This window comes from Hypanus sabinus, chromosome 22 (genome assembly GCF_030144855.1).
Source record: "Hypanus sabinus isolate sHypSab1 chromosome 22, sHypSab1.hap1, whole genome shotgun sequence".
Lineage (NCBI taxonomy): Eukaryota > Metazoa > Chordata > Chondrichthyes > Myliobatiformes > Dasyatidae > Hypanus > Hypanus sabinus.
The window spans coordinates 33,748,615-33,773,527 of record NC_082727.1 but is presented as its reverse complement, the minus strand read 5'-3'; the positions used below and the strand labels follow the sequence as shown (position 1 = coordinate 33,773,527).

General features: G+C 41.1%; 1 protein-coding gene across 2 annotated transcripts in view; it reads left to right on the top strand.

Annotated features, from left to right (window-relative positions):
• The window catches only part of prkg1b (protein kinase cGMP-dependent 1b), a 730,867-nt gene that overhangs the window by 454,133 nt on the left and 251,821 nt on the right, over positions 1–24,913 (top strand). For both annotated transcript variants that reach the window (XM_059947430.1, XM_059947429.1), the window contains exons 6-7: positions 7,792–7,869; positions 10,728–10,822. In XM_059947430.1, the coding sequence (XP_059803413.1) occupies positions 7,792–7,869; positions 10,728–10,822 (173 nt within the window). The remainder of the gene's footprint in view (positions 1–7,791; positions 7,870–10,727; positions 10,823–24,913) is intronic.

Here is a 24,913-nt window from a genome sequence, read left to right as displayed (position 1 = left end):
TCCATGTCTTCCTCCTTTTCTGCAGCTGTGACACTATCCTTGATTACCAGTGCCACGCCACCACCTCTTTGCCTCCTTCCCTGTCATTTCTTTAACATCTAAAGCCTGGCACTTGAAGTAGCCATTCCTGCTCCTGAGCCATCCAAGTTTCTGGAATGGCCACCACATCATAGCTTCAAGTGCTGATCCACACTCTAAGCTCATCCGCTTTATTCGTGACGCTCCTTGTATTAAAATAGACTTATCTCAAACCATCGGTCTGTGTATGTCCCTTCTCTATCACCTGCCTATCCCCCCTTTTGCACTGTCTCCAAGCTTTCTCTATTTGTGAGCCAACCTCCCTTTCCTCTGTCACTTCAGTTCAGTTCCCATCCCCCAGCAATTCTTGTTTAAACTCTCCTGAATAGCCTTAGCAAACCTCCCCGTCAGGATATTGATCCCCCTGGAATTCAAGTGCAAACTGTCCTTTTTGTACAGGTCACACCTGCCCCAAAAGAGGTCCCAATGATCCAGAAGTCTGAATCCCTGCCCCCTGCTTCAATCCCTCAGCTACACATTTATTCTCCACCTCATGCTATTCCTATACTCACTGTCACGTGACGCAGGTAGTAATCCTGAGATTACTACCTTTGAGGTCCTGCTTCTCAACTTCCTTCCTAACTCCCTGTAGTCTGTTTTTAGGATCTCCTCTCTTTTCCTACCTGTGTCATTGGTCTCAATATGTACCACAACCTCTGGCTGTTCTCTTTCCCTCTTCAAGATATCATGGACCCAATCAGAAACATCCTGGACCTTGGCACCTGGGAGGCAAACTACCATCCACGTTTCTTTCCTGCGTCCGCAGAATTGCCTGTCTGACTCCTTAACTATAGAGTCCCCTATCACTGCTGCTCTCCTCTTCCTTTCCCTATGCTTCTGAGCCACAGGGCCAGACTCTGTGCCAGAGGCACAACCACTGTTGCTTCCCCCAGGTCGGCCGTCCCCCTCTAACAGTACTCAAACAGGAGCACTTATTGTTAAGGGGAAGAGCCACTGGGGTACTTTCTAGCATCTGCCTCTTGCCGTTCCCTCTCCTAACTGTTACCCACTTATCTATCTCCCAGGCCCCGGAGTGACTACCTGCCTATAGCTCCTCACCCTCCCTGATCAGATGAAGGTCATCGAGCTGCAGCTCCAGTTCCCTAATCTGGTCCCTGAGGAGCTGCAGCTCGACACACCTGGCGCAGATATGGCCGTACGGGAGGCTGGGAGTCTCCAGGACCTCCCACACATGACACTGAGCATGGAAAACCGGCCTCACACACATACTTTCTGTCTGTGTTCTACACAGATAACCTACCTTGCCTCGACCCTTTATCGCCGAAGCCCCATTAAGCCAAAGCGTTCCTACTCTGTCTCCCTCTGCTCCAACACCCGCTGTATAAATCTGTCTTTTTTTAACCTGCTGAAGAAATAACCATCACCTTTTGTACTCTTCTCACTTTTAAACTCTTCCCGCTGTTCTAACTGGCTGACCTCCATGCGCTTGCGCAGTCATGCCCCATTCAAACTGCTGAAGAAATAACCGTCACCTTTTGAGCTCTTCTCACCTTTAAAAATATTGACTAGATGTCCATCTGGGAAACGGTACCGCAGCATAAAAACCAGGACCAGCAGGCTCTGGGACAGCTTCTTCCACCAGGCCATCAGACTGATTAACTAACACTGATTTGAGAGTATTCTATGTTACATTGACTGTACTATTTATTATAAATTATTATAAATTACTATGATTGCACATTGCACATTTAGACGGAGATATAACATAAAGATTTTTACTTCTTATGTATGTGAAGGATGGAAGAAATAAAGTCAATTCAATTCAATGAATCAAACAGGCAAGGGTATCACAGAAGACGAAGTGGCAAGTGCAGGTGGTATAGATTTGGTTCTCTTACCTAACAAACAAAACAGTATCTTTGGAGTCCATAGGAGGTTCATTGGTTTAATTCTTAGGATATGAGGATTATCCAGTAACTGCAGAAGTCTGCTTTGCAAAATGATGGATACGGCATGTGGCTGCTTGCAGTTCCAATTATATTTACAGGTGGCCCCTGTTTTTTGAATGTTAGCTTTATGACTTTATGACCTTATTACGAAATTCCTACATTAGTACCTGTTTTTGCCAACCAAAGAGGATTTTCACTTTTATGAAAAAAGATACCCACTTTATACGTGTGTTTGCCCCAAGAAAGACCACCATGACCGTGAAGCCTTGTGCGGGCAGTTGTGTGCGCATGCGTGTACGTGCCGATTTCTTTTCTCCAAATCAATTTTGGCTCGCTGTCTTCCCGATTTTGATAAGTGAAACTACACCGTACATACAATATTTCTACTTTATATAGGCTGTGTATTTATCATATGTTTTCTACTTTGACTATATGTTTGTGTCATTTTAGGTTTTATGTGTTATTTGGTATGATTTGGTAGGTTATTTTTTGGGTCTGGGAACGCTCAAAAATTTTTCCCATATAAATTAATGGAAATTGCTTCTTTGCTTTATGACATTTCAGCTTACAAATGGTTTCATAGGAACGCTCTACCTTGGGATAGCGGGGGAAACATGTTTATCTATTTTATAAATGCCTAACACAATGAGTATCTTAGTTCTAAACTATTTAGACTGGTCTTGTGTACCAGATTATTGAACAGTTCCCTGTGATAAAATGGACTCTTAACTTCACAATCTAAATTGTTATAATCCTGCAGTTTACTCACTACTTGCTCTTTCTCAGTAACACTTTATTCTTCACTCTGTTATAGTTTTACCTTGTACTACCTCAATGCATTGCTGTATTCAAAGTTCAAAGTACATTTATTATCAAAGTATGTAAACCATGTACAACTTCGAGATTCATCACAAAATAAGACACTGTAGCGATGTACTACATACAGAGCTAGAGACGCCACGCAGTCGGTAAGCCATTTCGAGACTAGTTTAATCAAACTTCGCGGCGCTGGCATTGTGAGCCGGTTCGCCTGCGCAGAAAGTGGGTCGCCGCAACACAAAACAAAGACAAGGAACTCAGCAGGTCAGGCAGCATCTATGGAGAGGAGCATTGAACAGTCAATGTTTCAGGTCAAGTCTCTTCAGTAGGACTGGAAAGGAAGAGGTATGACCCCAGACCACAAAACCTTACTTCAGCGATAGGTTCGGTTGGCAGTGGAGGGTTACAAAACTAAGGGGAGAATTAAGTCAAACATGATCTAGTCCAATGTGTGTAAAAATCTTGCTTTACATAATTCAGTTTCTACACGTTTCTTCTTTGTATTTCAGATTTAGTGAAATATCTGGTGGCTGCCAACTGACAGCATTTCTTGTAGTTCTGACACACAGTATTTCTCTATTGTACAGATGTTTGGGGAAAAAAGAGTGCCATATTTTTGGGACTTCCTTCCCCCAAAAACTTGAAAAATATTGACATGCACCATCCATTATCCATCTTTTATATTAGAATATAATGTTTCATTGCAAATTGAGAACATGTCTGAAGACAGCGTTGCATTCAACAGCTTGCTATGTTTATTGATAACTACCAATAACTTGCTGTTAAGCTCTTTAAAAAAAAAGGCACTGACTTGTAACTTGGTGTTGCAGTTTGACACCTCTGCCTCAAGCCTGACCAATCTGCCTCAGGCAGGATCACCGCCTGCCACTCTGGAGCATTTATACTTGCTTGAATGTCATACAAATGAAAGACCATATGTTCTTTTAAAGCCCATTTAATTGAAAAGGAATAACAGAGGAGTGGTATTGCAGTATAATTGAATTTGACATCTGATATTGAAATCAAAGCACTTAGCCTATCAACAGAGACAATGATCCAATATGCTATCATTACATAATTTATATTTGTGTTTTCTGAACCTTTGTGACTGTGGAGCTGCTACAACCAATTTTTCATTGTGCCTGTATCTCACCATCCTTGTTGCACCAGACAATAAACAGATTAGTTTGATTTGACCGCCACCTGACATAGACTGTAAGATATAGGAGCAGAAGTAGGCCATTTGGCACATCAAGTCTGCTCCGCCATTTCATCTTGGCTGATCTAATTTTCCTCTCAGCCCCAATCTCCTGCCTTCTCCCCATATCCCTTCATACCCTGACCAACCAAAAATTATCAACCTCTGCATTAAATATACATAAAGCCTTGGCCTCCACAGCTGCCTGTGGTAAAGAATTCCACAGATTCACCACCCTCTGGCTTAAGAAATTCTTCCTCATCTCTGTTCTAAAAGGATACCTCTCTATTCTGAGCAGTGTCCACTGGTCTTAGACTCTCCCACCATAGGAACCATCCTTTCCACATCCATTCTATTAAGCTATTAAGGCTTTTCACCATTCGATAGGTTTCAGTGAGGTCACCCCTCGTTCTTCTGTTTAATCAGTAGGGAGACATTTAAATCCTAAACCAGCATGAAGCCCAGTCAATTTTATTGATCTCGGCATCATATAAGAGTCCATGTGATACAAGCTCTGCAGGGCCAGTTGACAACCACACGCTATTGGAAGATAATTAGGTAACATTCAACAAAGTCCTGGAGGAACTCTGCAAGTCAGACAGTGTATATGGAGGGAAGTAAACAGTCAGCTTTTCGGGTCGAGATTCTTCATCGGGAGTCCTTACGAAGGGTCTTGGCCCAAAACATCAAGGGTGTATTCCCCTCCATAGATGCTGTATGATCTACTGGATTCCTCTAGCATTTTGTGTGCATTGCTCAAGATTTCCAGCATCAGTTTATGACAATTGAGCAAGTTTGTTTGCAGGATAAGGTTGGTGAGAGGGTTAGGGGATTTGTGGAGCAGGAGAAATTTTGGGGAATGGAAATGTTTCTTTGCAACACCACAGAGACAGACCACAATTTACATATATTTATTCAGTGATCTAAGCTGTGAATCACATGGACATATCAATTGTTTGGATGAATGAAGGGTGACAGAGTGTGAAGAGATTTGTTTTTAATTCCCAGTTTGCTTATATTCAGCCAACGGGAGGAAATTAAAATCCGCCCCACGTTTATTATTGAACAATGTGAACTGATTGCAATGCTGAACTGGTTGTATACAAGGAGCAAAAGGATGAAGCATGAGACACAGTATGAAGCATGAGGTGTAATTGCTAGTGAATATGTTGAACATCTCGGTACACAAGTATGCAAACAGAAAAAGAAAAGAGAGAGACCATGGATCACCAATGACTATTTTAGTGGCTGGGTCAGTACATTGCTCTCCAATTACATCTGACACAACACCCTCTCCTAGAATAGTAATGGTATAGTGGTGATAATTTGGTAATCTCAAAATAATGCCTCCGAGTGTTAATCTCACTCAGAGACAGTTCATCCTGATTATCAATCTTCCTTTCCTGCTCCAAAACACTTTAAACTTTTTTTCCCTTATCTTGAATCTTTACTTAATTTCACTCCTCCACACACTGTCCAGGTGTCTCTCCCTTTGCCTCACTGATGCCGGCAGAGCTTTCAGACAGGCCAAGCTTTTTGAAGTTTCTTTCCAAAGCTCCTCTCCATCTTCTCTTTCCCAAAATGTAAACTCTCATCTAAAGTTCTCTGAGGCTTTCCCCTTCAGATTGGAGAGCAATTTATAATTATATGCCTTGCTCACGACAGGATGAACTGAAGAAAACCATCATTAATATGATAACAGCTGGATGCTCAGATGCACTTCTGCACACTGTTGTTGTACTACATAGTTATTTAAGTAACTCTCGTTTTCGTGCTAGTTTGAACCAGGCTGGTTATTCTCCTCTGACCTCTCTCATTAACATGGCATTTTCATCCACTGAACTGCTGCTCACTGGATGGTTTTGTTTTTGCACCATTTTCTGTAAACTGTTGTCCATGAAAATTCCAGGAGATCAGTAGATTCTGAGAGACTCAACCCATCCCATCTGGCACTGACAATTATTCCACCGTCAAAGTCACTTCTTCCATGCCTGCATTGAATGTTATGCTTTGAGTTGCTGCCATATGATTAGTTGATTTGATATTTGTGTTAATGTGCAGGTAGGTGTACCTTATAAAATGACTGTTGAGTGTATAAGATTCTGTGGAGGCTCGACTGAATAGATGCCGAGACCATGTTTCCCACTGTGGGAAATCTGGAACCAGGGAGCATGGTTTTAGACTAAAGTGTATCTCATTTAAGGTGGAGATGAGAAGGAACTTCTCAGAAATTGGCCATATGGCCCACCATGTTCTTGGTGACTATTAAGTATCTAGCAAGTTTAAACCTATTTATTACACCATGATCCATCGCCTCCTATGCCATGGCAATTCAAGTGCTTAACTAGGTAATTCTTAAATATTGTAATAGCTGCCTCTACCACTCACTCAGGCAGTACATTCCAGATTTCAACCACCTTCCTTAAGGTGAAAAGGTTCATACTCAAATTCTCTTTAAACTTCTTGCTCCTTACCCTAAGACCTTGCAATTTTAACTATCAGAATTTCGTATTATCTACCAGATTTATGTCACTTATAGTTCTGAATACCTCTTATCAGGTCCCTCCTTAGCCTCCTCCATTTGGAGTGAAACAACACAGTCAAACAAATTGTATGTCATGTCTGATGATTAATGTTAAATCTGATTCTGAAATCTCAGAACTGGACTACTGTCTCTAAGATGTCCCACACATATGTTCATTTAGAAATTTACCATAATGTAGCTTATAAACACAACCAGATCATGTTAGACTAGGGTATTGTACTTCCCTTGATTTGCTTCAGAAATACTTTGTGAATATTTCTTAGGTATCTTGTAGTGACTGTCTTTAAGAAATTTGATGCCTCGCTGCCTCTCCCGTGTGCTTGAATTGGTGTGCGTGCACTTAAAGTTGGGAGATGCAAGTACTGTTCTCTCTAAGCTTTGCAGGTGCCTGGTCGCACAATAGCTGAAATGCTCCCACGCACATAGCTTTTGTTGCAACACAGTTAGAATTTTCTTTTATATGATATTAATATAACGTGCCACACAGTTTTCAGGCCTTGCAAAAATTTCCTGTTCAGATCCATGGTTGGTCCATGCAGCCATATATAAAAAAAAATAAAATTAGAGGGAACGTTGGATACACGGTGAAAGTTAAATGTAAAAATGTTTCATTATGTATTTTACCCTTGCTTGTAGTAGGGGACTTGGAGCACATGTATGTTTGTATCTTCCCTACTGGAAAAATATTTTAATGCACCACCTAATCGTAAAATTCTATTTGTGGTCTGTGCTGAATTAAATGATTTCTTTAAAGTTCAAAGTACAGTTATTATCAAAGTATGTATACTTTATACAGCCTTGAGATTCATCTCCTTGCAGGTTACCACAAAACAAAGGAGCTCAAAAGAACCCATTGCAGAGATTGGGGCATATCTCAATCTAGAGTGCAAGGGAAAATGAATTTAGCTATATTTTCTTAATTGTAGCCTAATGCTCTATATAGAATGAGTGCACATGTAAATGTAAAAAAAAAAGATTTAGATCAGACTGGGCTACAATGTTCTTAGTTACTAGTCAGCCCAATAAGGTTTTTAAGGTTTATTTGTGTGAAGTGTTGGAGGGCTAAGAAGAAGGAACTAAAAGAGAATAATATTAGCCTAACAGTACTTTCGAAAGGTGTATGATTTAATTTTGTAAGATTTTAATTGAATTTTCTTCACCCATTGGATTGTATACCACTGAGAATCATGTGCTTTCAGTTCAATGTTGAGATGATGAATTTTGTTTTCTTTTCCTCACAGACTTATTATGAAGGTGGGGAGTACATAATTAGACAGGGAGCCCGAGGAGACACGTTCTTCATAATTAGCAAAGGGAAGGTAAGTTATCGTTGGCAAGAAATATCATCAACAGGGTGTGCCAGAAGAATGTAATTATAACCAAGCTGGTGGGATCTTGAGTTCTGCAATAGTGCACTATATTTTGTGTAGCTACTAAAACATTCATTGACTAAATGTTGTACTACAACTTTGTTTGAGATTAAAAACAGCATATTTTTCTTTGAAAGCATGCCTTTGATATAAGCTGGACACATCTTTGACACACAATAATAATTCCCCAGCAATTGCACAAGGCCATGACCATATTATCTTGTGTGAGATCATGATTAAGTTAGGTGTTATTCAGTTCATCTTCTCCCAGCGAGTAGATGAGAAATGGGACAGACTAGCAACTAATTTAGTGGATACTGAAACATCAAATTCCTCTGCATGAGAAAGCCCTAATTCTAACTGGTCATAGAGTGAGTGAGTGAGTGAGTGAGTGAGTGAGTGAGTGAGTGTGTGTGTGTGTGTGTGTGTGTGTGTGTGTGTGTGTGTGTGTGTGTGTGTGTGTGTGTGTGTGTGCGCGCGCCCCAGAAACACGCACGCATGTCTATATACATACATATTGCAAATAGCAGAGGCCTTTAGACAGATAGTAAGTGCCGCAAGTAATAATGCCTGGCCGTTGTCATCAAGGTGTCAAACAAATCCATCATTCTGAAGCTGAATACCTCAACCAGTGCCAACTAAGTGCTATATTATAATGGTGTTGGCATTCATTGCCACACTGATTATAATGGAAATTAATTTTAAGCATTTCATTTTTTACATATAACAATCAATCCACTGAGCCTGTTGCCTGAAGCAGGTTCTTTTCTTGACTGGAACATATCTGCCTTCTGTAAGAATTAAATATAAATGTTAAAATTATTTCTGACAGTTGCACTGATTGACATGCTTAGTAAATGACTGATTTATAAACTTCACAGCAAAAAGAGCTTGGTTTTTGTTACACCATTAATCTTAGTAAAAATACCTGCAGTTTTAGGAAAAAATTGTAGTATTAATAATTTGTAGCACTCTATAATTGGAGACATTACCCAGGTCCAAAGGTGTAAGACATGACAATTATTCCATTTTTTATGGAACTTGAAGTATTATTATTTGGTCAAGTAATTTTTTTAAGCTTGTTTCTGCTAAAATAATTTTTTCAACACACTATTATTAATGTCATTTGTGTTGTAATTTAATTTAATTTGAATGCTGCCTTTCTTCATCTAATGACTTAATTATGACTATCATGTTAATGAGCTTATTGGCTACTTTTGCAGTTATAATCTCAAACCCTTCACTATTTCAGTTTGAGGAATAATTATGTTACCCATTATGTTATTATGGGTAACATAATAAAGTTACCCATTATTATGATAATGGGTAACTTATCATAATGAGTTACCCATTATGATATAAAGAAGCAAGACTAAATTATAAACTGTAGGAATAATTTTAGATTGTCCCCATAAAGGCTCACAATGGGAAATATGAATTCTTTGCGAGCAAACATGAGGAAATCTGCAGATGCTGGAAATTCAAACAACACACACAAAATGCTGGTGGAACACAGCAGGCCAGGCAGCATGTATAGGGAGAAGCGCTGTCGATGTTTTGGGCTGAGACCCTTCGTCAGGACACTTGAATTCTTTGCATTCTTGTAGAGACATCCTCAAGCAGTGTAGCATCTGAGTTTGCCTGTCCCTGGCCTCCAAGTGTTAATTTGACTCCAGAGTTGGATTCTAGGTCACGCATTGATTTTTTTTCTGAAATATTTCTAACTTATGCCTTGGCATTTAAGGAGTAGTGGTATTTCTGAATCTTAATTCTAAATTCCACCGGATGGTGGGGCAGTGACATCAGCGCCGGACTCTGGAGCGAAGGTTCCCGAGTCCAGTCGGGCCGCTCCCGGACATGCTTTCCATCCATGCCAGGTTGAGTGTCGAGCTCGCAACTCGTCAAAAAAAACCACTGCGCTGTGAGAAGGACGTGGGGGGCAACTCACACAATCTTTCCTCCAAGATGACCAGTTGAAAAAAAAAGTGGTCACAGAGTATGGCACACAAAAAAAAATTCTAAATTATAGATTGGTTTCTATGTCTGAGTAGGCTGCAGAATGGTGCAATTTGTGGCAATCTAATGTTAGGTTTCTTGGGAACAATGTATTGTGTGTCACTTGTAGTGAATCATCAGCTGGCAGCAATACCGATGATGAACCAGCTTCTAAGATCTGAAGGATAGATGGATGAAGTGGAGGTTTAGGTTCTGTGAGGGGGCGTTGGTACGTAATTTCCAAATTTAACTCCGCTGGTAAAAATGGGTAGCTGTTACACCACATAAGACATAGGAGCAGAATTAGGCCATTCAACCCATCGAGTCTGCTCTGCATATCTATCGTGTCTGATTTATTAAACTTATCTAGCCCATTCTCCTGCCTTCTTACCATAACCTTTGACACCCTTACTAATCAAAATGTATCAACCTCTACTTTAAATATACTCAAAGTCTTGGCCTCCACAGCCATCAGAAGGTAATTGTCCAAGGCAGAACAGAAAATTTCAAGTTAATTGCTTAGTGATTTGACCTCAGACAGAAGGTTAGCTAAACCACAGCATACGTGTCTTGGGTACAGGGAAACCATTCAGAGTTTGTGTTTTGAATCCATACACAGAGTCCCAAATGTATTATGTTCACAGAAGAAACTGATGTGAAACCTCTTAAGCTTTAATAGGCAGATCGACCTCACTCTGTGGACCATGTCCCTGAGAGATTGTTTGACTATATCTTTGGAGGAAATTCAGATGAACGAGAAGTGATCTGCAGCCCCATTACTAAAAGTGATAATGTGATTGGTTTGTTGGCAGGTGAATGTAACACGGGAAGAGTCATCCAATGAAGAAGCTGTGTTTCTCCGCACGTTAGGGAAGGGGGATTGGTTTGGAGAAAAGGCTCTTCAGGGGTAAGTTCAGTGGACAAGTGCATTGATGGCTACCGATGATAGTTTATCATTGTGAGTGGTGTAACCATTACCAGAAGCTTCCATTTTCAAAACTTCTCAGTTTTGATCCCACAATATAGTTTTCAGACTTAGAGAGCTAAAAGCAAATCCCTTGAATAGCCCTTTATGTTAGAGCTACAAGCTAACCTGATTCTGCTGGCACACAAGCTTATCACACAGTATAAGGATATTTTGAATAATGCCGGGCATTTTGCAAACGTTTCCCCACTGACAATCAGCCAATCATAAATCAAAAGCAAAACTTCAGATCTCTGCTAGGTTCACTTGCCACATTGTCCTTTGCGTACACTAGTCTGTTGTAATATCTTAAAACAATTATCACTATTCCCACTGTGAAGTCAAGAATAAATTATTATTACTGGGAACTCCCTGGCAATGTGCATTGGATCCACTGTGGGTATATTGCCTTTCCTATCTTATGGCATTGTGTTGCTTTGTCACTGCCTGTCCATTCCCTGTAAGGGTGGGGTACTGTAATGCTTAAGTTATTAGTATAGCATTCAGACTTATTGACTATTGTTCTTCAAAAATGAGTACCGAAATAGCAGGGGAATATAAATTTAAATAACTGAAAAACTGTGTCAGTAACTTAAAAACTCATCTGGACCCTTAGCTGATCTGATCCCTATGCAACTAAAGATCAAATGAGTTTAACTGCCTCATTAGGGGCAAGCAAGAGAGGCACTAACTAACTGTGTCCACATCCCTTAAACCAATAATAAAGCCCCACAGTCACTAGTGTCCATCCTGCACAAAGAGGACGGATCAAAAGTATTGAAACAAAAACCTGTCGTAAACATAATCTGGAATAGAAAGAGGCTTAAATAATTATTAGGAACAGAGTGTTGATAGTGCAGACTGGCCAGCACCCTTGCCTCAACACCAGAATTGAAACATCATACACCAGGCAGCTCAGTTCACTGTAATATGAACTAGTTGCCTAGAACTTGGCTTTAATCTACCAGAAGCATGAAAGACATTTCAAGGCATTTTCATCATTTGGATATTCACAAAGAGCTTCATTAGTAATGATCATTTGATGAATCCACTTTTATTGGCCAGATGCTATTTATATTTTAAGACAGGGACCTGATCACATCACTGCAGAAATATTAATGAGTCTGTTTGAAATGTTTCTCATCTATTTTGCTGGATGTGCTAGCCTGTTTAATTCCTTTTAAAATAATGCAGTAAGAGATCTCAGAGAAGCAGCTGAGGCACTTGTGCAGTGCTACCCTGGGTCCTGGAAATTACAAATTAACTAGTCACCAAGATCTCCGAGGTCAGCAGAATTGGCTGATTGCGTCTGTTAGCAGGAGGGATTTCCTTCATGGTCAACCAGTGACATTTGTGCTTGGGCTGTGGACTACAAATTATGTCTGCAGTTGGAATGGCATATGTGTGCCCATGATACAACGGAGTTTCATTTCATTTAGTTTTGTATAGAATGCATCAGTGCTGTTTGTTTAAGGTATGAATCGCATCAGGGCAATGTGTTTAATGTGCTTTATAGGTTTCCACCAGGGCTAATTGCATTTGCGGTACATGGAAATCAGTGGGAGTCCATGGATATCTTGGCCTCGCTCAAGAGGTGGAAAGAACATTTGAATGGGCACTTGTCCCTGCATTATTACTCTGTCCTGCCTCTGTATGTCATGTTGTAAAGAGTTTCTTTTTCTCCAGTTGCTTCAGCAGTTTCATAGTTTCATATCTATATCTCTTGAAGGAGATGTGAACCATCTACTTCAGCAAATGGTCCACTATTACTGGCTGATGGATGTCTAACAGGGAGTCCAGAGTGAGGTGATGGATTTGATTCGTCGCTGTATCAAAATACAGTGCTTTTGACGTTCTAAGAATATAGCTGTGAAAATTGATCATGAGATCCTAACATTTAATAACATTCAAAAACTGATATTTCATTGAGTATATTTAATCCAACATCAGTTTTGCTCTCTGATGTTTTAGGACAAGTCTAGTGATAAGTTGATGAAGTGTTAGGATGAATTTTGTACTGGCGTATCTGTTCTCCGTAAGAGGAGGAAAATTGGGTGAAATTTTCTTTTCTTGTCTACATCTCAGGAAACAATGGTGAATGTAACTGCTATAGTCAATAGTCCATGGTGGACAATGTTATGGGGTTGGTTGGTTGGTGTGCTCCTTTCCAAAGAAGCAAGAGTTGGTTATCCTAATCTTGCTCTCATCAAAGACAGAGAACAAATACATTAAAAAGCTGAAAATCAGCAATTTTTTCATAAGTTCTGTTACACAATAAATGAATGCAGTTTCTTCTGGATTTAGTGGTTTTAAGCTGATTCAGTTTTGAGCTTAATGAAGATCTAAGTACAGATATAGCATTATCCTGAAGACAAAAGAATCATAGCTGTTGAGACAAGGTTCAGTTTGTGGGTATTAAGTAAGTATCCTGTGGCATATGGAAGTGCAGTGTTGATGGATTTGAAGTACAGCTTTCTCAGGATGTTGACCCACAGTAAGAAGAGCCTGGACTACCAGAGGAAGGACTTTGGAAAGAAATTCCAGTAACAGGGATTACAGCATTGGGAACTATGTGATACACAAACCTACAAGGAACTTCATGGGGAAAATTGTTGAATGTAGGAATAAGACGTTCCTTATCAAAGGTAGTGACAGCAGGGAAGGCAATGCAACTAACCTTCTTACTTTATAATCCTTTGGAACAGTTTTTAATCTGGTTTCTATCCTATTAAAATCAATTAGGTTATAATTAGGCAGGCTGTGTGTTGCGATGCATTCTACCAGATGAGCAGCCACCCAGATGGTGAGAATTCCCTTCTAATACCTCTGATTCTCTATGGAAACTTATAGAAGAATTCAGCAAACTTCCAGAATAGAAACACAGCTTTGAAAATTTAAATCTAATACAATTTACAACAGACATGGGAACACAATGGGAAGAGGTAGGATGACCACGTTTTCAAATTGTCATTTGGGGTAGATCCCACCTCAAAGAAATTAGGAGTCATTCTTCAGCCAATTTTGTGATAGGATGTGTTTTGGCCTCACCTATTAATATAGGTTTTGCGAAGAATCAAGTCAGCTCAGCCAAAGGAAAATTGGATGAAAATTTATTTTCCTGTCTACATTTCGTGAGTCAACTATGGACACAACTGTTTAGTAAATCGTCAGTGATCTACTGTAAGTTCAGTTGGAAACTGTATTGGGACTAGTGTTTAAAGTTGGTAGAGCTTATCTTGCCATGTTTCTGATCCTCATGGTGAGAGACTGGCTCAGGTATGTTAGACACCAGGAAAACTTCTATTAGTTCTGGTGACATCAGTTATCCAGCCTTGCAATTGCAACTCATAACCTTTGCAAATGCAACACTTGTTTGAAATGGGCAATAAGCTGAGACTGTGGCAACAAGGATGATCAATCGTGTGAGTTTCGTACCTGCTGCTACTGTCTTGCTTTCTGCACAGCCACCTTCAGCCCCTGCTTACCCCACAGAAATGTGATCCCATGCCTATTCAATGCATGGCTCATCCTTGCTGTTGTGGTATTTCGACCAAGTTGGGAGAATTTTAGCTCCTTACTTTGCCCTAAAGATCTCTGAGCAAATAATGAAAATATCTTCTGTTCTCTACTTCATTAGAAGTTTGGTCTTATCTCACTCCCTGTATAATAATCTATGCAGTCTAATTCTGCCCATCCTTCCTGAAATAAAAATAAAAAATGCTAGAGAAGATCAGTAGGTTAGACAACATTAGTGGAAAGAGAAGCAGTTAATTTTTCATGTACAGGACACTTTATCAGAACAGCACAGCATCTCTTTCCACAGCTGAGCCTGATCTGCTGAGCATATCCAGCAGTTTCTGTTTTTTTTTAAATTTCAGAAGCTTGGTTATATTTATTTTTCCCTCTTTTCTAGAATCTAATCATTTGTAATACATCCAATGCAATCTTGATCTTCCCTAACTCTTTGTTGTATTTAATATGCAAACCAGTACAGTCCCATTCCCTCAAAGTTTTCTCACCCTTTAATATCCCAACCTATCGTCACCAATCTTTATTGGATTTTTTGATACAGAGACTAGTTTAATCCAACTCATCCATACATCTCTGTAACAATTAGTATTCCAACCGTTTTGATCTGCTGTGCCTGTCTCCATTTCGTCTGGCTCTATTGCTCTATGTCTGCCAGGTAAGTCAATTTCACTGACAGTGGTCTCCATGACGTTGGCCAGGCTGGCAGAGTCGCTCTGCCCCCATGACCTCGCTGTGCCTCTAGACCAACGTTGTTTATGCCAAGGACCCCTACAAATTATCAAGGGGTCCATGGACCCCAGCTTGTGAACCCCTATTCTCATCTGTTGCCCCCGAACCCTGCTCTCCACTCAGCAACTGTTTAACACACTGTGGTAGGCACCGGTCAAACTCAGAGCAAGAGAATCAGTTTCCTCTGACAGTAAATAAAGAATCAGATGACATAATATTTAAAAATTGTGAGGATTGTCATCATTGTGTATAAGATGATAAGAGGCATTGATTGTGTGGATAGTCAGAGACTTTTTCCAGGGCTGAAATGGCTAGCACGAGTGGGCACAGTTTTAAGTTGCTTGGAAGTAGCTACAAAGGAGATGTCAGGGGTGCTTTTTTACGCGGAGAGTGGTGAGTGCGTGGAATGGGCTGCCAGTGACGGTGGTGGAGGTGGATACAATAGGATCTTTTAAGAGACTCCTGGATAGGTACATGGAGCTTAGAAAAATAGAGGGCTATGGGTAAGCCTAGGTAATTTCTAAAGTGAGTACATGTTCAGCACAGCTTTGTGCTGAAGGTTTTCTATGTTTCTTTCTATATTTCAACAAAACAGGTAAAAAATTTTAGCCAGAGGGTTACAGAAATCTAAAATTCTCAACTGCAAAAGGATGTAGATGTTGTAAGATATTTGTAACTATGACAACCATAATTAATAACTACCTCTAAAGGAAAAGGATTCCAAAGATTTTGGTGTTAAGCCAAGTAAATAAGTTGAAGCGACTGACAAGCCATCATCCCAGTTGAAGACAACAGGGCTAGTTGGCCTTCATTTGGTCCTATAAATTATACAACATCCCTCTAAAGACATAGTTGCATTCTGTTTTTGAAGAGAATGCACAGTGCCAATGGAGTGCAGATCTGAAGAAATAAACAGTGCATGTCAAATTGCCCGAAAGGAATAACTGAAGGCCAAGAGGTTTGCCGTATATTTCTTGGCATCTTGTGCATTGCTGACATCTACAGGATAATAAACTGCAATTTCAAGCATGCTAATGGTGCTTAACAATGCCGCAGGGGCTGCAGTCTGTCTCTCTGAAGCAGGGACATAATAGTTGCAGTGAGTGGTAATTCAATTTCTACAGACGTGACGTTGCACAGTCAAGTTTGTTAATGGGACTTTAATCACAGTGGAACTCAAACACTGATGTCCGATTTGCCCTGGTTTTTTTGATTTAGTAAGGAAATTAAATTACATTAAGTGCACGCATCTGAAGCTTTTAACCAAAAGAAGCCTTCTGGTGATACTGAAACTCTGCTGGGTTCTGATTAGAGTGTTAGGATGAGCTTTTATATACAGTGCAGGCTGAAAGGAGGGACATACAGTATGTGAATGGCCAATAATAAATCATGACTTTCTGCTGACATGAGTTCAGAGTAGTGTACAAAATGATCAAAGTTATAAATCACTCTCAGCTGATGTTTAACCTTTTGCAGTCTATTCCTGCTATCTAATTGATGGTGTTTGTTTTAGCTGTCTATTAATGCTGCTCTCGCCTTGTTGATGATGATACTCTTCAGTCATTGTTCAAAGGTTAATTCATTAACAAAGTATGCGGTATAGTAGTTTGTGCCGGTGGTTTAGCAGGACGCCCTTTGTGCACTTGATGGCCTCTGGTGGAATGCCATCCAATCCTGGTGCCTCCCCAGTGGGCAGGCTGTCGATGGCTTTACTCAGCTCTTCAGCAGTCAGCAAAGCATCCATTTCCCCCATGATAGGCAGGCATTCCACGGTGTCTAGCGCGCTGTCCGAGATACTATTTCTCTGGAGAAGAGTTGAGTAATGCTCCACCCATCTCTCCATCTGCTTGCTTTTGTCATTGATGGTCTCGCCTGTTGTGGTTTGCAGTGGAGCTATCTTGCTCTGGGCTGGACCTGTGTTAGTGCTGGATAGAGGGAGCAGTGCCACAAAACATGAGAGACTGCAACATTGTCACCCTTTATAAGAACAAAGGGGTCAGAAGCAACTGTAACAGCTACAGGGGAATCTCCTTGCTGAGCATCGTTGGGAAGGTCTTCACCTGCGTGGTCCTGAACAGAATGCAGAATATAGCCGAAAGGGTATATCCCGAGTCTCAGTGCGGTCTCAGGTCAGAACGCTCCACAGTCGACATGATCTTCTCCTTTCGACAGCTATAAGAGAAATACAGAGAGCAAAGGCAACCACATTGCGTCACTTTCATTGACCTTACAAAGGCCTTTGACCTTGTGAGCAGAGATGGCCTGTTCAAAATCCTCGCCAGGATTGGTTGTTACCCGACGCTCCTCAGGATGGTTCGGTTATTCCACACAGACATGAAGGGCGTCGTTCAGTTTGACAGCTCTTCTTCGGAGGCCTTCAACATCTGCAGCGGTGTGAAGCAGGGCTCTGTGCTTGCCCCCACCCTGTTCGGCATCTTCTTCGCAGTCATGCTGAAGCATGCCTTTGGAACATCAACTGATGGTGTCTTCCTCCACATCGGATCGGACGGGGGGACTGTTCAGTCTGTCTCGGCTGAGGATGAAAACCAAGGTTGGTGAAGAACCCATCAGGGACATGTTGTTTGCAGATGATGGGGCACTAGCAACACACTCTGAAGATCAACTGCAATGCCTCGTGGACAGCTTCTCACAAGCCTGTCAGGACTCAGCTTGACCATCAGCCTGAAGAAGACCAACGTGTTGGGCCAAGGCAATGAGCACCCCCCTGCCATTACCATCAACAACTACGAGCTGGAGGTAGTTCACAAGTTTACATACCTTGGCTCCACCATCACGGACTGTCTCTCCCTAGACCCCAGTTTGGACGAGCAGCCTCAACATTCACCAGGCTGACAAAGAGAGTCTGGGAGAACAGAAAGCTGACGATGCACACCAAGATTGCATTCTACAGGGCCTGCATCCTCAGCACACTGCTTTCCGGCAGCGAGACCTGGAGCCTCTACTTCAGACAAGAGCAGCGTCTCAACGCCTTCCATCTTCGCAGCCTGAGACACAGCCTGGACATCAAGTGGACTGACCGAGTCACCAACAATGAGGTCCTGGCCCACACCCAGATACCCAGCCTCTTCACCCTGCTCCAACAATGCTGTCTGTGCTGGCTGGGCCACGTACACCGCATATCAGACAGGAGGGTCCCGAAAGACCTGCTGTACTGGGAACTGGCCTCCGGCAAGAGAGTACAGCCCCATCTTCATTTCGAAGATGTCTGCAAGAGAGACATGAAGTCACTGAACATGAACGTCGAGAGTTGGGAGGACGTTGCAAGTGATCACTCTCTCTGGAGGCTGGAATTATGCAGAGGTCTAAAAGAGGAGAAGAGAAGCTGAGGCTTGCTGCTGAAGAAAAGCACACTTGCTGAAAAAACAGCACCAGGACAACAGCGGAGGACAGCGCCTGCAAGTGCAGTCGCTGCAGCTGAGACTGTCACTCCCGTGTGGGCCTCTACAGCCACAGCAGATGCTGCTCTACCAACACAGACTGAAGCAAGACTTTCCAGGCTCAGATCCATGGTCTCACAAGACTAACAGATGCCATCATGTGATATACAACTCTGAGATTTGTCATCTCCAGATAATCATGAAAAATAGAAAACCATGGAGTCGTTCAAAGAAAAATCACCCCGAATTTAAATCGCAATGGCATCAAGAGCATCAATTCCTCCCACCAGAAAAACAAATCGGCAATCTGTGAGACCATCAAACTCCAAACCCCAACCCCTCCTGCACAAAAAACCTCACAAATTGTGCAAAAATGTGCAAGCAAAAACATAGAATATATAAGACAAAAGAATGAAAAAGAGACCAGTCTGGTCCATAAATTCATTAAATTGCAGAACTTCTGTAAAATCCTCCAAGGGAAGTTCTCCACGAGGGAGAGGGAGACCACTCAAACGCAGAGACGGAGCAGCGAGGGAGATAGGCATCACGCACAGGCACCTTATCTGGCAGCATCGAGCAATAGATAGGCCATCATTTAGAAACATTTTATCCAGCAACAATGAGCGATAGACAGACACCCACAGACACCTTATCTGGCAGAGATCTGTCGCAGCACGGTGAGAGGCAGGTTGTCGGCAGCACTGTACACTCACTTGTAAAGGTGTGCTCAGATATAATGCTAGGTGACAGCTTGATAAAACAGTGCCTGCATTGGGGCCAATGCTTCAGTCAGTTAGAGTGAGAACCATTAGGGAATTGCCTTTCCATTCCATTTTGATGTCCCAGAAAGGTAAATGACTGCAGTTGTATGATTATATGCAAACTATTCTGCATTCAGTGGAATTTACTGGAGTATCTTGTTTTTCCCTGGGAGCGAACTCTGTACTTTGTTTCCTTTGCTCTTTAATGTGATTTTGACTGGGTAATTTGAATGTTGTTTTATAGAAGACTGCTGTGAGTCATAGCCCACCTTCAGTTCATTAGTGAGTGTTGGCAGTGACTTCCCAAAGGAGGTGCTAGATGAAAGCAAGAACAACTGGAATGCTTCCATGGATCAAGTGGCACCTGCAGAGAAATTTCTGTATTAAGTTAAGCTGAGAGGCGCCAAAGATGCTTTAAGTTTCACCAAGTGGTGGCGTTGAATTCTGGTTATTCTGCCTTCAGAACACAGCAAAATCAGATGCGGTGTTTCAGGTCAGTGATTATGTTGTGCCTCTTCTCTTTGCGGCTATCAGGCAGGAGGTACGGGAGCCTGAAGACACGCACTCACCATTTTAGGAACAATTTCTTCCCCTCCACCATCATCACCTCACTATTTTTGACTCACTTTTTGCATTACTTATTTAATCCATTTATTTATTTATTTATTTATTTATTTTTCTTACAGTAATTTATAGCTTTTATATGTATTAAACTGTACTGCTGCCACAAAACCACAAATTTCACAACATATATCGGTGATATTAAACCTGATTCTGATTCTGAAGCATTAATTTCACTTGTTTCTTAAAGGCGTGCAGTCTGTTCTTTCCAACATTTTCTGTTGTATTTCACATTTCTGTTAGCCTCAGTATTTTGCATTTGAAGGATTGATACTCAGCCCACATGCAGGATTGGCACATGGTTTACACAAGTTGACTGTGTGACTATATACAGATACTTACATGTAAGATTTAGTACAGGGACAAGGAAGAACCTGCTTGCAACCTGAAGTGTTAACTCTGTTCCATTCTCCACAGTTGCTTCTGTGTGCATTCAGCTTCTTTTTACTTTGACATTTTCCAAAGTTATCTCAATTCAGAAATTGTCCCTTTAGATAGAAATAAAAGTCAAGTGTAAGCTGAACCTACTGGAAAGAATTTTTAAGCAATAAATTATAGACAATTTAGTGCGTCAGTAAATTTAGTGTATTATTAGAATCTGTAATTGGACAGAATGACTTGGAAGAATGTATGGTGATAAAAAAAATTAACCCAATTCAGCTTTTAGAAGAGCTAACTGAAATAATTAGTCAGGAAATGGCAAAGGATGGAGTTTATATGGACTTCCAGAGGCATTCAGTGAACTTCCAAATAAGAGGCAATCGGCTATAGTTACAGCTTATAGAATCACAGGCAATTATTATTCTGTTAGTATGTTGATTAAATAGTTAATAAAGTAGACAGTAAGTAATAAGTATGTACTTGAGATGGAGGCACACCTACTAGTGGTGAAGAAGAAGCCAAACTGGAGCCTCAGTTTCACTACACTAAGAGTTTTGGACTTGTAACATTCAACTGCAGTTGTCAGATGCAAAAGTATTCTAGACCTTAAAAAGAACTTCAATCCTTAGTCATCAGGACAACTTTAATACCTAGAAGGCAGAAGAATAAAGATGAGGGGGTTAAGCTATGAAGTCCAGGTTAAAGCAGATTTATGAGCAGTTCGTTGCAATATAGCACAGGACTATAAGTAACCCTGGAAGGAGTGCAGGAAGAGAACAGTGGAAAGTTATCAGATCTCTAAGAGGTAGATTATAAGAAGTAATTGTATAAACTAAACTTGCACAAAGACAGCCAAAGGATGATTTCATTTTCTTTAGAATCTTAAGTTTGAGAAAAAAAAAACACATTTGCTGCATTGAGGAAACTAACATTGAATATCAGAGGCAGTCTTTTTAGGATAGAGACTGGGCTGTACACCTTCACTCAAAGGCTTATAAACAAGCTGGATGAACTCAGCAGGTCGGGCAGCATCTGTTGAAATGAGCAGTCGACGTCCCGGCCCGAAACATTGACTGCTTGTTTCAGCAGATGCTGCCCGACCTGCTGAGTTCATCCAGCTTGTTTGTACGTGTTGCTTTGACCACAGCATCTGCAGTGCACTTTGTGTTCACTCAAAGGCTGATTGAAATGATGCAGCTCTCAACCACAAATGTACTAGATTCTAACTCACATGATGGGAGACCTTTTCCAAGCATGGTCATTAAGGCAAATGAATTCTTGGCAGAATTACATAGAGTGGATGTCAGTTAACAAGTTTTCGTATTTGAATGCTGTACCCCTTTTAGTCATTCCGGACTGGTTCATAGGAGTATAATTTGCAAATTTCACTCTGAACAATATGAAATATTATCAAAGATGATAAAAGTGCAGTTAGAGTTAGATAAGGAGTGTCATTATAATATGAAAGATATAATGAGCTTTAAGGTAGGAATTCCAGCTAGGATCTTGAAAATGAGGGGTGATGGTATTAGATCAGGCACATGCTCTACTGCAATTCACAGGTAATCTGTTTTACACTATTTACTGTCTTCTCCCATTAATTACATTTTGCCTTGTTTATGGACTATTTCAGAAAGCTATTAAATCAGTGACACTTTAGTGAACATTGAAATGCTTGCCTAGAAATTACAATCTATCTTAATTGGCCCTGTACTGATGTTGCATGGTTTTGGCACAGGATGTGTACCACTGAGTACTCATTTCAGTGACTGAATTCAAGATGGCTGGCCCCAATCCAGAATTTCCTCTATTTATTGCAGACTATCTATTTGGGGGCAGTAGTGGTTTGGTGAAGGTGGGGATGGGAATGTATGTGAGGATGGAGGATGGTTAGAAGGTAGAAATCAAGCTGGCAGCTGAGAAAGGAAAATCAGACTCGTAGTTTTCATGGTGGCCATTTTGTCATCTTGGTAGTAAATCTGCTAGAGGGTGACAAATGTGGGTATGGGGAGTTGTTGCAGTTTCATAGTCGGTGGACAGCTAAAGGATGAATAATTGTGGGACACAGTCGTAGTAGATGTCTCTTTGTGCTGGGTAGACCATGATTGTCAAAACTGCCCAATGTTATTTGGCAATATTCCAGAAGGAGTATCACACAAAGAAATACAATTCTCCCACACTGCTGGCACGCAAGGAGTGCATGGATGAATGTTGGAAAAATTTAGTACAATCAACCTCTGCCATAAAGTATAGCCGAAGACCTGGCTCCACAGCCACATGTGGCAATGAATTCCACAGAGACACCACCCTCTGGCTGCAGAAATTCCTCCTCATCTCTGTTCTAAACCATTGTCTCTCCATTCTGAGGCTGCGCCCTCTGGTCTTGGATTCCCCCACTACAGGAAACATGCGCTCCACATCCACTCTACTTAGGGTTTTCAACATTCGATAGGTTGCAGTGAGATTCCCCTCCCCCCTCATTTTTATAAATTTCAGTGAGTGCCACCAAACGCTCCTCATATGATAACCACGGTATTCCTGGAATCATTCTTGTGAGCTTCCTCTGAACCTCCTCCACTGTCCTGCATCCTTTCTTAGATAAGGGGCTTTCTTAGATAAACTGCTCATAATACTCCAAGTGAGGCCTCACCAGTACCTTCCACAGCCTCAGCATTACACCCTTGCTTTTACACTCTCAAAATGAATGCCAACATTGCAACGCACACAAAATGCTGGAGAGTACAGTCGATGTATTGGGCCGAGACCCTTCATCATTTGCCTTCCTCACCTCTGACTCAACCTGTCGTTAACCTTTTTTGGAATCCTGCACCAGGACTCTCATGTCACTTTGTACAGTGCCTCGAAGTTTTGAATTTTCTTCCCATTTAGAACATATTCTGCATTTTTTTGTTTTCTACCAAAATGCATGACCATACACTTCCCAACACTGTATTCCATCTGTTTCATTTGGGAAGTCAAAACTGATCTTCAGTCACAAAACACCAAAACAAGTCATGTTAACCAATTGAATTTCAAGGTAATGCCTGTTGTAATATCAGTCATACATCCTTCTCCAACTAACAGATCACATAACATCATTTATATTAACTCAATGGACACTTAATTAGGTACAGAATGTAACTAATAAAGTTGCCACTGAGAGTAAATCTGCAGCCTCAGTCATTTACCTTTCTTGGACATCAAAATGGAATAGAAAGGGAATTCCTTAGATGTTCCTACTCTAACTGACTGAAGCATTGGCCCCGATGTAGCCACTGTTTTATCAAGCTGTCGCCTGGCATTACCTCTGAGCTCAAATTTACAATGACTGAAGAGTATCATCAGCAATAAATAGCAAGCTGCATTAATAGACACCTGTTGTACCAAATTAGGTTGCCACTGAATGTATGTTAAACTTTTTTGGAGAGTCACTTAGAATGAATTGCATCCATGTGATAAGCAGGAGCACCCCCAGAGTTCTCTTCAAAAATGTGGCTGGTGTTCTGCTGGTTAAATAGGAACTGAGACCTGTTCATACGTTTTCACATTCTGCGGCAGACTTAACATTGCATATTAGGAGGAGCTTTTGCCTTAGGTTTTAAATGTATGCATTTATTTACTTCTAATGGTCTCTCATCTAATTATATGGTAAACACAATAAGTTGTCAGGGACTGTTTAAGTAAATTATGGAAACATCAGGATGGTACAGATTGGCTTTGGAGAGGGAAGGTTTAAATTTTAAGCAGAACTAAATGTATTGAGTGTGAAATGGAGACACAAGAGACTGCGGATGTTGGAATCTGTAAAAAAAAAGCAATCTGCTTGTTAAGCTCAAAGGGCTGAGCAGCATAATGTTGATTTGAAACATCAACAGTTTCTTTCCCCCCAAAGCTGCTGCCCAGCCTGCTGAATTCCTCCAACAGATTGCCTGTTGCATTGAGCGTAAATTTGGAATCAGGCAGATTTATAATTAAGGATGTTCATTGTAAGGCCTTGCAAGCCGAGGGTGGAGTTTGCTTCACCAATCAGGATTTGATGAACTTTCTTCAGGAATGGAGACTGGAGGTGGGTGGGCAGATACTATATATACGTGTATCCTATCATCTTTGTCATATTTAAGATGCAAATAAATAATCTCCATTCATTTGTTTGTGCTCTGAGGTGAGTAAAAAGCAGTGTGAAACCACAGGCTCTTTCACAGATGGGGTGGTACACAGTTGACAGGGCAGGTAGGAGAATAGTGTATGAGGTGGTTTTTCTCCTGATAGGGATAACAAAGCTAGGGGGCATAGTTTTCATGTGGTAGACAGTAAATTTTAGAGGGAATCTGAGGGGTGGATTTTTAACACACAGAATGGTTAGTCTCTGGTATTCACTGTCGGAGGAGGAGGTGGAAATAGGTAATATCACTACTTTAAGGGGCATCTAGGCAGTCACTCATGAAGCAAGGCCAAATGCAGGCAAATGGAATTAATGCCAAAGGACAAAAATGTCAGCATAGACCTGGTTAGCTTAAGGGTCTATTTCTGTGTTGTATGATTCTGTGACACTATGACACAAAGATGGACTGACAGTGAAGAGATGAAACGAATGTGGTAAGCTGATTGAAGGA